The sequence below is a fragment of the Ornithorhynchus anatinus genome, chromosome 5 (genome assembly GCF_004115215.2).
Source record: "Ornithorhynchus anatinus isolate Pmale09 chromosome 5, mOrnAna1.pri.v4, whole genome shotgun sequence".
In the NCBI taxonomy this organism is placed as follows: Eukaryota; Metazoa; Chordata; class Mammalia; order Monotremata; family Ornithorhynchidae; genus Ornithorhynchus; species Ornithorhynchus anatinus.
The window spans coordinates 7,931,134-7,943,284 of NC_041732.1; the positions used below are offsets into that span (position 1 = coordinate 7,931,134).

The 12,151-nt window shown below is 47.1% G+C and overlaps 1 protein-coding gene across 4 annotated transcripts in view; it reads left to right on the plus strand.

Annotated features, from left to right (window-relative positions):
* Nucleotides 1–12,151, plus strand: part of PIAS1 (protein inhibitor of activated STAT 1) — a 170,145-nt gene that overhangs the window by 39,934 nt on the left and 118,060 nt on the right. Inside the window, exon 1 of one of the 4 annotated variants that reach the window (XM_029064896.1) lies at nt 5,712–5,786. The exons of 2 other annotated variants lie outside the window; for them this stretch is intronic. In XM_029064896.1, the coding sequence (XP_028920729.1) occupies nt 5,763–5,786 (24 nt within the window). In that variant the 5' untranslated portion in view covers nt 5,712–5,762. Of the gene's footprint in view, nt 1–5,711; nt 5,787–12,151 lie in introns of those variants that run through there. One more of the 4 variants, XM_029064895.2, reaches the window with a different exon arrangement.

Sequence of the window (12,151 nt, forward strand, 5' to 3'; positions counted from 1 at the left end):
AATCTTATTTATTGAGTGCTTACTGTGGGCAGAGCACTGTACTAAGCATTTGGGAAAGTACAGTGCAACTATAAACTGTGACATTCCCTGCCCACGACGAGCTAGAAGCGGGGAGACAGACATCGATACAAATAAAGTTATACATATGTACTTAAGTGCTGTGGGGCTGGGAGAAGGGAAGAGTAAAGGGAGCCAGTCAGGGCGACGCAGAAGGGAGTGGAAGGAAAGGAAAAGTGGGGCTTAGTTTGGGAAAGCCTCTTGGAGGTGATGCGCCTGCATTAAGGCTTTGAAGAGGTGCAGAGTAATTGTCTGTGGGATTTGAGGAGGGAGGGCGTTCCAGTCCAGAGGCAGGACGGGGGCCAGAGGTCGGCGATTGAGACAGGCGAGATGGAGGCCCAGTGAGAAGGTTAGCATTAGAGGAGTGAAGTGTGCCGGCTGGGTTGTAGAAGGAGAGCGAGATGAGGTAGGTGGGGGCGAGGTGATGGGCTGCTTTAAATCCAAGGATGAGGAGCTTTTGTTTGATATGGAGGTGGATGGGCAACCACTGGTGTTTTTTGAGGAGTGAGGTGACATGTCCTCAACGTTTTTGTAGAAAAAAAAATCATCCCTTCAGCGTAAAGCTCAGTGTGTATGTGGGGCTGAGAAAATGGTGAGGGTCTCCCTCGATTTCTAATTCTAGGTGAAGTTTATTTTTAATCATGTTGAAACTTTTCTACCTTTCCCTTCTGAGAAGTTCTTAATTTATTTCCCAAGCAGCCCAAAGGAAATAAAAACCCAATTTATAATAATAAACGTAACTCTGGGGGTGTTAAGCCCTTATTACGTACCAAGGAATGTTTTAAATGCTGGGGTAGGTACGAGGTGAAGAGACTGGACTGCGTCCCTCGAGTGACCTTGGGCAAGTCACTTTGCCTCTTTGTACATCAGTGATCTCATCTGTAAAATGGAGCTTAAGACTGTGAGCTCCATGTGGGATAGAGACTGTGTCCCACCTGATTATCTTGTATCTACCCAGCACTTAGAACCGTACTTGACACACGATAAGTGCTTAACAAATACCATTATAATTATTATTATTATTACTATTAGTCCCTGTCCCGCATGGGGCTCATGGTCTAGGTAAACTTACATAAAACTGTAAGCAACTTGGAGGCGGTGATCATGGACTGTGAGCCCGTTGGTGGGCAGGGATGGTCTCTGTTGCTGAACTATACATTCCAAGCGCTTAGTACAGTGCTCTGCGCACAGTAAGTGCTCAATAAATACGATCGAATGAATGAGTATTGTACTCTTCCAAGCGTGTGGTATAGTGCTCTGCACCCTGTAAATGCTCCATAAATACTAATGATTGAATGATCGATTCTCAGGCAGTATTGGCTCCCTCTTGTCATGAGACAACCTCAATCATATCTTGTGGCCAAGAGGACCACCTTGGAGAAGTAGTTTGGCTATTCTATTATTTTTCCAAGGTCAGAGCCAAGATCTTTAAATTGCTACATTGCGTAGTGCGGGAAGCGCGAACTGCACTTGTGCACATATCTGTCATTTATTTATTTGTATCAATATCTGTCTCCCCCCACCTCTAGACTGTGAGCTCATTGTGGGCAGGGGTTGTGTCTGTTTAGTGTTGTCCTCTCCCAAGTACTCCGCATACAGTAAGCGCTCAATAAATACGATTGAATGAACACCCGACCTTGTGAGCTTATTATTCTTCCCAGGGGACTGAGGCTATGGCTTTGTTGGGGTTGGAAAGCTGTGTAGAACGAGAGGTTCAGTAGCATTGTTTAGTGAGAAGGATGTGGGTAGGGTTTATCAGCCTCTGCAACACGATTTCTAAAGCAACTACTTTCTAAAGCAAAACTGCCATTTCAACAGTTTTATACCCGGTAGTCCAGTTCTGTACATGTGGTGTGTGTCCGATATTCTTAAAAACCATCAGTGGTTATCCGCGATCCATATTAGTCGACGGATAATTCAAAACAACAAGAAAGAACAACCAAGGTTCTGCCTCTGGCCTGGAATGCCCTCCCTCCTCAAATCCGACAGACGATTACTCTCCCTCCCTTCAAAGGCTTATTGAAGGCACCTCTCCAAGAGGCCGTCCTAGACTAAATCCCACTTTTCCTCAGCTCTCACTCCCTTCTGCTCTGCCCTGACTTGCTCCCATTGCTCTTCCCCTCTCCCAGCCCCAAAGCAGTTATGTACATATCTGTCATTTTATGTATCCCTTTGCTTCTCCCCCATCCCAGCCCCAAAGCACTTATGTACATCTCTGTAATTTTATTTATTTGTACTGATGTCTGTCTTCCCCACTCTAGACTGTGAACTCGTTGTGGGCAGGGGATGTCACTGTTTATTGTCGTATTGTACTTTCCCAAGCGCTTAGTACAGTGATCTGTACACAGTAAATGCTCAATAAATACCATTGAATGAATGGATGGAAGTAACTTGCCCAAGGTCACATAGCAGATAAGTGGTGGGGCCCGGGCCTAGAACCCATGACCTTTTGACTCCTAGTCCATGCTCTATCCACTATGCCATGCTGCTTCCCGGAAAAGATGAACCAGCTAAATAGTAATAATAACTGTGGTATTTGTTAAGCGCTTACTATGTATGAAGCACTGTACTAAGCGTTGGTTAACATACAAGTTGATTAGGTCCCTCGCGGGGTTCACAGTCTAAGTATGAATGAGAAGGGGTATTGAACAGGTATTGTTTTGCAGATGAGGCATAGAGAAGTGAAGTGACTTACCCAAAGTCACGGCAAGACCATGATTAGAACCCAGGTCCGCTGACTCCCAGGCCCATCCTTTTTTTGTGGTATTTGTTAAAGCGCTTAGTATGTGCCAGGCACCGCTCTAAGCGCTGGAGTAGATAGAAAGTGATCGGGTCAGACAGAATCCATGTCCCACACAGGGGTCACAGTCTTAATCCCCATTTTACAGATGAGGTAACTGAGGCCCAGAGCAGTCAAGCGACTTATTTGCCCAAGGTTACCCAGCAAACCAGCGCAGTGTGGCCTAATGGCTAGGGCACGGGCCTGGAAGTTGCAAGGACCTGGGTTCTAAACCCAGCTCTGCCGCTTGTCTGCCGGGTGACCTTGGGCAAGCCACTTCACTTCCCTGGCCCTGTTACCTCATCTGTAAAATGGAGGTTAAGCCTGTGAGCCCAGTGTGGGACGGGGACTGGGTCCAACCCAAGACTGAGAACCCAGTGTTGGGCAGGGATTGTCGGTTGCCGAATTGCCCATTCCAAGCACTTAGTACAATGCTCGGCACACGGTAATAATAATAACGATGGTATTTGTTAAGCGCTCACTATATGCCAAGCACTGTTCTAAGTGCTGGTGGGATACAAGGCGATCGGGTTGTCCCATGTGGGGCTCACAGTCTTAATCCCCATTTTACAGATGAGGTAACTGAGGCCCAGAGAAGTGAAGTGACTTGCCCAAAGTCACCCAGCTGACAAGTGGCGGAGCCGGGATCAGAACCCGTGACTTCTGGCTCCCAAGCCCGGGCTCTTTCCTCTGAGCCACGAGTAAGCGCTCGATAAACACGATTGAATGAATGAATGACCTCGCACCTATCCCAGTGCTTAGTGCAGTGCCTGGCATTGAGTAGGTGCTTAAATTGAGAGCTCACCTGCTCCAGGAGGCCTTCCCAGACTGAGCCCCTCCTTTCCCTCTGCTCCCCCTCCTCCCCTGCTCTTCCCCTTCACCTCCCCTCAACACTGTGCTTATTTGTATATATTATTTATTACCCTATTTATTTTGTTAATGAGGTGTACATCCCCTTGATTCTATTTATCGTGATTTATGTTGTCTTCTTTTGGTTTCGTTCTGTTTTGCTCTGCTGTCTGTCTCCCCCCGTTTAGACTGAACCCGTCATTGAGCAGGTATTGTCTCTGTTGCCAAATTGTCCATTTCAAACGCTTAGCACAGTGCTCTGCCCAGAGTAAGCGCTCAATAAATACTACTGAATGAGTGAATGAATTTATCTTGATGATGTCTTGTTTTTTGTTTTGTTCTGTCTTGCTGTGCTGTCAGTCTCCCCGGTTTAGACTGTGAGCCCGTCACTGGGCAGAGATTGTCTCTCTCTGTTGCCCAATTATCCATTCTAAGTGCTTAGCACGGGGCCTGCACAGAGTAAGCGTTCAATAAATACTATTGAATGAATCAATGAATGAATTTATCTTGATGATGATGTCTTGTTTTTTGTTTTGTTCTGTCTTGCTCTGCTGTCAGTCTCCCCCGTTTAGACTGTGAGCCCGTCACTGGGCAGAGATCGTCTCTTTTGCCAAATTGTCCATTCCAAGCGCTTAGCACAGTGCTCTGCACAGAGTAAGCACTTAATAAAAACTATTGAATGAATCAATGAATGAATTCATCTTGATGATGACTTGTTTTTGTTTTTGTTCTGTTTTGCTCTGCCATCTGTCTCCCCCGTTTAGATCGTGAGCCCGTGACTGGGCAGGGATGGTTTCTCTCTGTTGCCGCACTGTCCATTCTAAGGGCTTAGTACAGCGCTCTGCACAGAGTTAGCGCTCAATAAATACTATTGAGTGAATCAATGAATGAATTTATCTTGATGATGTTGTTTTTGTTTTGTTCTGTCTTGCTCTACCGACCGTCTCCCCCGTTTAGACCGTGAGCCCGTCGCCGGGCAGGGATGGTCTCTGTCTGTTGCCGAATTGTCCATTCCAAGCGCTTAGTCCAGTGCTCTGCACAGAGCAAGCGCTCAATAAATACTATCGAATGAATGAATTTATCTAGATGATGTTGTCTTCTTTTTGTTTTGTTCTGTCTTGCTCTGCTGTCTCCCCCGTTTAGACAATGAGCCCGTCATTGGGCAGGGATGGTCTCTCTCTGTTGCCGAATCGTCCATTCGAAGCGCTTAGTCCAGAGCTTTGCGTATAATAAGCGCTCATTAAATACTATTGAAAGATAGAATTTATCTAGATGATGCTGTCTTGTTTTTGTTTTGTTCTGTCTTGCTCTACCATCTGTCTCCCCCGTTTAGACCGTGAGCCCGTCACTGGGCAGGGATGGTCTCTCTCTGTTGCCGAATCGTCCCTTCCAAGCGCTTCCACAGTGCTCTGCACAGAGTAAGCGCTCCATAAATACTATCGAATGAAGGAATGAATTTATCTAGATGATGCCGTCTTGGTTTTGTTTTGTTCTGTCTTGCTCTGCGGTCTCCCCCGTTTAGACCGTGAGCCCGTCGTTGGGCAGGGATCATCTCTCTCTGTTGCCTAATTGTCCATTCCAAGCGCTTAGTCCAGGGCTCTGCTCCCCCTCCTCTTCCCTTCCCCTCAGCACTGTGCTCATTTCTAAATATTATTTATGACCCTATTTATTTGGTTAATGAGGTGTACATCCCCTCCATTCCATTTATCTGGATGACGGTACTGTGGGTTGGATTGAACGAATGAACAAAGAGCACAACTCTTAAGGGGCCGAGGCGAGACTTGAACCCAGGCCCGGGCTCCAACCCCCAGCCCGCCCGGCTCCTCCCCGCTGAGGAGAAGGGGCGGCCGAGGACTAACTGTCAAAGGCCTCCCTTTGGCGCCATTATTTAAATATTACGTCGGGCGGGGCGGCCGTACGTGCCGGGGGGCGGGGTTTCCCGCGCGCCGATTGGCCGAGGAGGCGGGGGCGGGGGCGGGGCCGGAGCAGGGGGCGGGGCCGGCCGGGGGGGCGGGGCCGAGGCGGGGCGAGCCGCGGCCCCGGCGGAGTTCACTGCGCTTGCGCTGACACTCGCAAGATGGCGGACAGTGCGGAACTAAAGGTAAAGCGCAGCTCGAATTGACTTCCAATATGTGGCCGCGGCGACGGCGCCGGGCGGGCCGGGGGGGGACGGGGGAGCCCCGGCGGGGGCGGGGGGGAGACCCCCGCCCTTCTCCACCCGTCTCGTTCGGGAGGGGCTCGACCCTCCCCCCCGCACAGTGGGCGCTGACGGGTCCCGACCCCGGCGTGTTATTGTTGTGGGGGGCGTGAGGAGGACGACGACGACGACGACACCGGGGGGGTCCCATGGACGATGAGGGACCCGTCCCGTGGCTCCCATCGCCTTTCCCCCCCCTCCCCTCAGCAGCCCGAGGAAGGGGATCGTCTCCCGGGGACGTGAGGAGAGGGCGGTGGGGAGCAGCCCCTTCCTCCTCCTCTTCTTCCTCGTCTTCCCCCTCCTCCTCCTCCTCCTCCTCCCCGGGCCGGTCCTGTCAGGGGCTCCGGCCCGGGGCAACTCGGCTCCGGCCTCGTCGGACCGCGGGGGACCCTCCGGAAAACTTTAACGAGCCCCGAGGCGGGACCGGGGGGCGAGGGGGGAGACCCCCCACCCCACCGCCGGGGTCGTCCGGCCTGGACCGGGGACCCTCGTCCCTTCGTTGACCCTCCGTTGCCCCCCGGGTGGGAGTCGGGGGGTCCGCGTCCGGGCCTCCCCCCTCCTCCTCTCCCCTCGGCAGGGCCGGAGGGCGAGCGGGTGCCTTTCGGGGCTCTCCCCACACCATGATGGCGATGCTCTTAGCCGATGGAGGTGAATGGTTCCTGTTTATATCCCCCGTTGCCTTTTGTTTGTAGGGGCATCTCGCTGGCCATGTTGGTTTGAATGCATCTCTCTCCTCATTTGCCCCCCCCGCCCCCCCAAGAAAACCCAACTACCGACGATCCACCCGTCGCGAAAACCACTCTGGAAAAATCGGCTTTTTTGATTTTCCTCCCTTCCACCCCCGTTTTGTTTTTTGTTTTTTTTTTTAAAACCCGATGATGGCTTCTTTATCATAGCTAGTAAATACAACACCCCCGTTAGGAGCCGAAGGGAGCGACTTAACTCGCCCCTCCTGCTTGGATTTTGACACGGGGGGCTTCGACTCGGATCGTGTGACTTGGGTCGCCGGCGGTGTTTTAAAGCAATTCTAGCGCCCAACTTGTTTTGGGAGGCTTCGGACGCAGTCGTCCCCCGCTCTTGGCGTCTTTGTGTAGGCGAATCAAGCGGCCGAAGCCGGACGGGAAGGCCAGTGTTTCTGTCAGAGTTTAGGGAGCCGACTGTCATGTTGTAGGGAAAGCTTATGGAAAAAAAAAAAAGAGTCGAAGGCGAACATCCCATTTGAGGTGAGATTAAGGTGTCACGTTCAATTCGGAGCCCGGAGAGAGAAGACGAATTGAACCCCAAGAAAACTCAGTGATGGTTTGAGTTGTGGTCTGGGTAAAGGCCCTGTCTGGGACTCAACTATTGCAGATGAGCTGTCAAAAGAGGTAGACGGGTTTTGCTTTTTTCCTTACAGATCTTTTGGTCAACGATGTGCGAAATACATTTAGCCAGTTAAGCCAAAGATGTTTTTTTGGCTAGTGTTAATATGCGGGTAAGATCTTCTTTCCCGTAAGATCGGGGGAAAACGATTTGGTGGTAGGATGAAACTTGGTAGGCTGAAATTGCAAAACGTCCGAAGTCTTGGCTTTGAATGGCATTACATCTTTACCTCAGTCTTGGGTTTTAATCCTAGGTTTATTTGAAAACCAGCTGTTGGAGAATACGGGCTAATCTAGTACTGGATTCTTTCCCGCCGAAGCGCTGCGTGGAACTGAAATGTGTAATAGGAGAATTAAAAGATTAAAATCAGAAAGTCATACCGATTTCAAAACTTAGGGAAATTTAAAGATTAATAAGGGTTAGGTGATTCAGCTCTGTTGCGTTTATACCTTGATAGCGTTTTAAATGATTTTAGCGATTTTTATTGGGTCGTCGAATAGTCGCCTCGGTCACTTTTGGAGATAGTGATTCAAAGTTTGGGTGATTATGCGTCTATCATACACGGAGCGGAGAAAGAAGTTGGAAAGCTTGCGCTCTCTATATTGTCACTCTTCATGTTGTCCTAAAGAAGCGGGTATGGAAAGCACATGCTGGGAGCTTTGCTCCTTTGTTCTCTCATTTTAAGAAAGTGCCTTTGGGGATTGAGCAGATTCCTGGTGTGATTCCTTAGATAAAATTTATATTGCAAAAAAATGATCCAGTAATGTCAGAATGAGGCCAAATAACAGGAAAACAGTAACATTTGCACAGCTAAGAGGGGTCCAACATCTTTCACTCCTGGCTGCCAACCTCTCAGATTTTATTAATTGGGGACAGAGTCATTGCCTCCATTCTCAGATTGGCCAATTTTTGGTTAATAACTGTTCTGACCCAGGACTGCCCAACCGGAGTGGAAAACAAGATGCTTTCAGATCATCGCCCAGTTGGTTCCAGTAAACCTACAAGCCGTGTTAACACTCAATTTGTCGATCTTTTTGCGGTGTGCAACTGTTTCTTCTCCAGTATCCCTTTATGGGTAACATTTCAGTGCAGGGAAATAATCTAAAACAGACACTGGCAACTAAAAAAGTTGCCGTACTGGACTGTGGAAGCTTGGGGAAAGTGGGCCCAATGGAAGATGACCCCGCCACTGCTGCCATGTTGGAATCTCTGGTACCACTGACTGCAGCCATGACCCTGCTGCCCCCTTGATGTGGAACTAGTAGAGGAGAAAAAGGGGGAGGGAGAAGAAGAGAGTGGGCTGGATTGGTGGCACCGGGCTCTCCAAAATGGCTGCCCCTTATTGGCAGTGGCATGACTTCCCCCCAAAATGGCAGTGCCACCTGATGCTGCCAAAGGTTGATATTCATTCATTCACTCGTATTTATTGAGCACTTACTGTGTGCAGAGCAATGTCCTGAGCCCTTGGGAGAGTGCACTGTAACAGCAGACACATTCCTGTCCTCAGCGAGCCCGCAGTGTAGAGATCGGCCAGTCAGTGGTTGGTTTTAGAAGATTCTCTGGTTTTAAAATCTGGACATTATTTTATAAGGTGTTTTTTTTTTCTCATAATGATTAGCAGTAGCGCTTGGGTAGAAAGATGATTGTGAAGTGGAAAATTTGGAAGCCCAGTTTCCCGGCATTTTAAATATGCACTTGCCAAATGCAAGCCCAGAATCTTTGAATTAGTTGAATTCAGGAATGCACAGTACATTTTGCTTGCCATCGACTCTTTTTAGAGCTATTTATGCTGTTCTTTTTTCAGTGACCCCTTTTTTTACTCAAAAACTGTAAACCTCAAATTGGTAGAAAAATGAATCATTGTAGGACAGTGCAACCCGTAAGCCTTTCAGGATAGCACTACCCAATATTAGGTTGTGAATTACAAACAGCAAAGTAAACTCGGTGTGTGCGATTGTTTATATAGGGTTGAATCTCCCTTTAGAGTGCATTGGAAAGAGACCTTTGCAAGGATGTGGAAGGGAGAATCTTTTATTGCTGGATGCTTTTTTCCTAAATGGTATCTGTCAAGCGCTTCTTGTGTACCAGGCACTGTACTGAGTGCTGGGGTCCGTACAAGATAATTAAGTTGGACACAGTCCCTGGCCCAGATGGGGCTCACAGTCTCAATCCCCCTTTTTTACCGACAGGGAACTGAGGCCCAGAGGAGTGAAGTGACTTGCCCAAGGTCACACAGCAGACAAGTGGCAGAGCCCGGATTAGAACCCAAGTTCTTCTGACTCCCAGGCCTGGACTCTATCCATTAAGTCACACTACTTATAAAGGATAGATCACCATGGCGGTTCATCTAAGCGATCATTGTATCTCTACTTAAGACTGTGGCATTATTGAATTACAGATGTTTTTAATGTTAGCAATTCAAACCAAATGGTATCACTTCAGTGCACGGGGAGAGCCGTGAGAAAGGTAGGAATGATTCGGACCCTTTTTATTTTTCAAGTTGAACTCAGTGGGGAGACATTTATAGAGAACTTGTGGCAACTTCTAAGGAAACTCTTTAGGAATGTGAAATAATAAAGTGATTCTAAATCGGACTTTATTTTGTAGGTAATAGTAATAAGTGGTCCGTTACCTAGTTTTTAAAGAAAAAAAGTCAAATGTTCTTCTCATACTTCGGATTGTACTCGGACTGCTGCGACTTGCTTTTAAATACCATACGCGGATAACGTTTATTCTGTCGTCATTGTTAGGAAAAGTATTTAAAAACGATTTCTGAAAACTCATTGAATTTTTTCACAATTATGTCGAAAGAGCCGCTTCCTTTCTTTTCTTTTTTTTTTTTCTGGTGATTGTATTGTCTTTCTCTTCAAAGAGTCTTTTCTAATCCCCGTTGACTGCAGTAGTTCTTAGTAGAGAGTCCGTAGCTGATTAACCTTGGTTTTCTACTAGTGAACTCCATCAACTTGCTTCTTCAGAGTTCTTGCTGAGGCTTTTGAGTTTGGGTAATTGTACCCTGGCTTGCTGGGGTCCAGGGATTAAGAAAAAGTCACCGTTGGAGTGGGAATTGGGAAGGAGTTTTGAGAGCCCAAGGGAACTGCTATCTCAGATGGGTTACAGATATTTTAAATGCGCTTTTGGCCGTGGTGTTTTCCTTGCGTGAATCCTGGTATTTGTTTCCAATGTCTGGATGAGCTGCTCCATATGGTTATGAAAAAGAAATCAATCAGTCGTATTTATTGAACACTTACTGTGGGTAGGGCACTGTACTAAGCGCTAGGGAGAGAACAACACGGCAAAATAACAGACACATTCCCTGCCCACAGATGCCCAGAACATTTGATAAAAATGGCCACAAATGCCTTTGGGTAATAGTCATCCTTTAAACTTAACTGAAAATGCAGACGGAGCTTGGTCTAAAAGAAATTTGGACCTAGAGGAAATAAGGCAGTGAGGCTCAAGGGAATTGATAAACTCTGCCTCTCTTCTTTCGTTCCCCTGTGGGTACATTTTCAGGGGGAATCCGTGCGTGGGAGTCTCTGAATGTAATTCCTATGGGCAGATGTTTGTGTTGCCTGAGTTTAGTGATAACGCAGGATAGGAGGAAGAGGTAAGAGTGATGGGGGAACTGTGATGCATTAGTAAATATGGGCCCGGGGGGAGTGGAGAATTCAGATTTTTATTGGACCAACTCAGATTTTTGTGGATCGAAAGAGTTTTTGAAAACGGATTGAAAGCCTGCTTTAAAAGATGCGGTGGCAGCCAGCTCGAGGCATCCTAGGGTGCCTTTTTATAAAAAGGATTCAAGGTCCTCCGTGAGGGGTGCAAAAAGAATTTTAGTCATGAATAGAGAGCAGCAGAGCTAAGGAGATGTAAACAGTGCTATCTCTCCCTCCCCATTGGGAGCCCATTTATGGATGGATAGTCCTTGGCCGCCTTCTTTCCACCGCAAATTTTATCAATTTACTTCTGGCCATCACTAGCTGAAATCTTAATCGTGGCTCTCTCCAGTGTTTCCACACCTTAATACAAGAGGATTTTTGTATATGAGCTAGTTGGGGGCTAATTTGAGTGAATTTGAATTACATGCAGTTCTTGATGGAAGGCTTTTCCTTTTAACACTTGCTTTATGGTTCACCCTGTTGCTGGTTTTTTTTTTGTTTTGTTTTGTTTCATGGGTTGATTTTTTTTCCTTCACTGCTGGTTCTAAAAGCCAAGAAGAAAATAAATTTAATCAATTTTTAAATCTGGATTTTTTTAAAAGTATTTTTATTTTCCCAGTGAAACAATTGGGAAACTAAATGAAAATGGGTAAGAAGCATGATCATAAATTATCAGCATATCGAACAGTTTATTTCATACACATTTTTTCTTTTCAAAATTATTTGGTTTTAGAAAAACACTGCATGTTTTCTCAGCCTTTATTAGATGACACAAGCTAATGTAAAAAAAAAAAAAACAACCCTTGCAGATGAAACAGCATGTCCATTGAGTGGAATTTAGTATTTAGTTAAGGATTAAAGGCAATATTTAAAAATAATCCAAAGCTGAATTCTGTGGGATATCAGATTGCTTGGTCCTGAAACCAATGTTGCGTATTCATTAGCAGGCTTCTCTCAGGCAAGGGGAGTATAAATATAAATCAATCAAAAAAAAATTGCAGATACGTACATAAATGCTTTGGGGCTGGGAGGGGCGATGAATAAAGGGAGCAAGTCAAAGTGACGCAGAAGCGAGTGGGAGAAAAGGAAAGGAGGGCTTAGGGAAGGCCTCCTGGAGGAGATGTTCCTTCAATAAGGTTTTGAAGGAGGGCAGCTATGGTTGGGAGTTGGTACAGTCACTGTGGAGCGACGTAGCCTAATGCAAAGTGCACAGGCCTTGGGTCTCAGGACCTGGGTTCTAATCCTGGC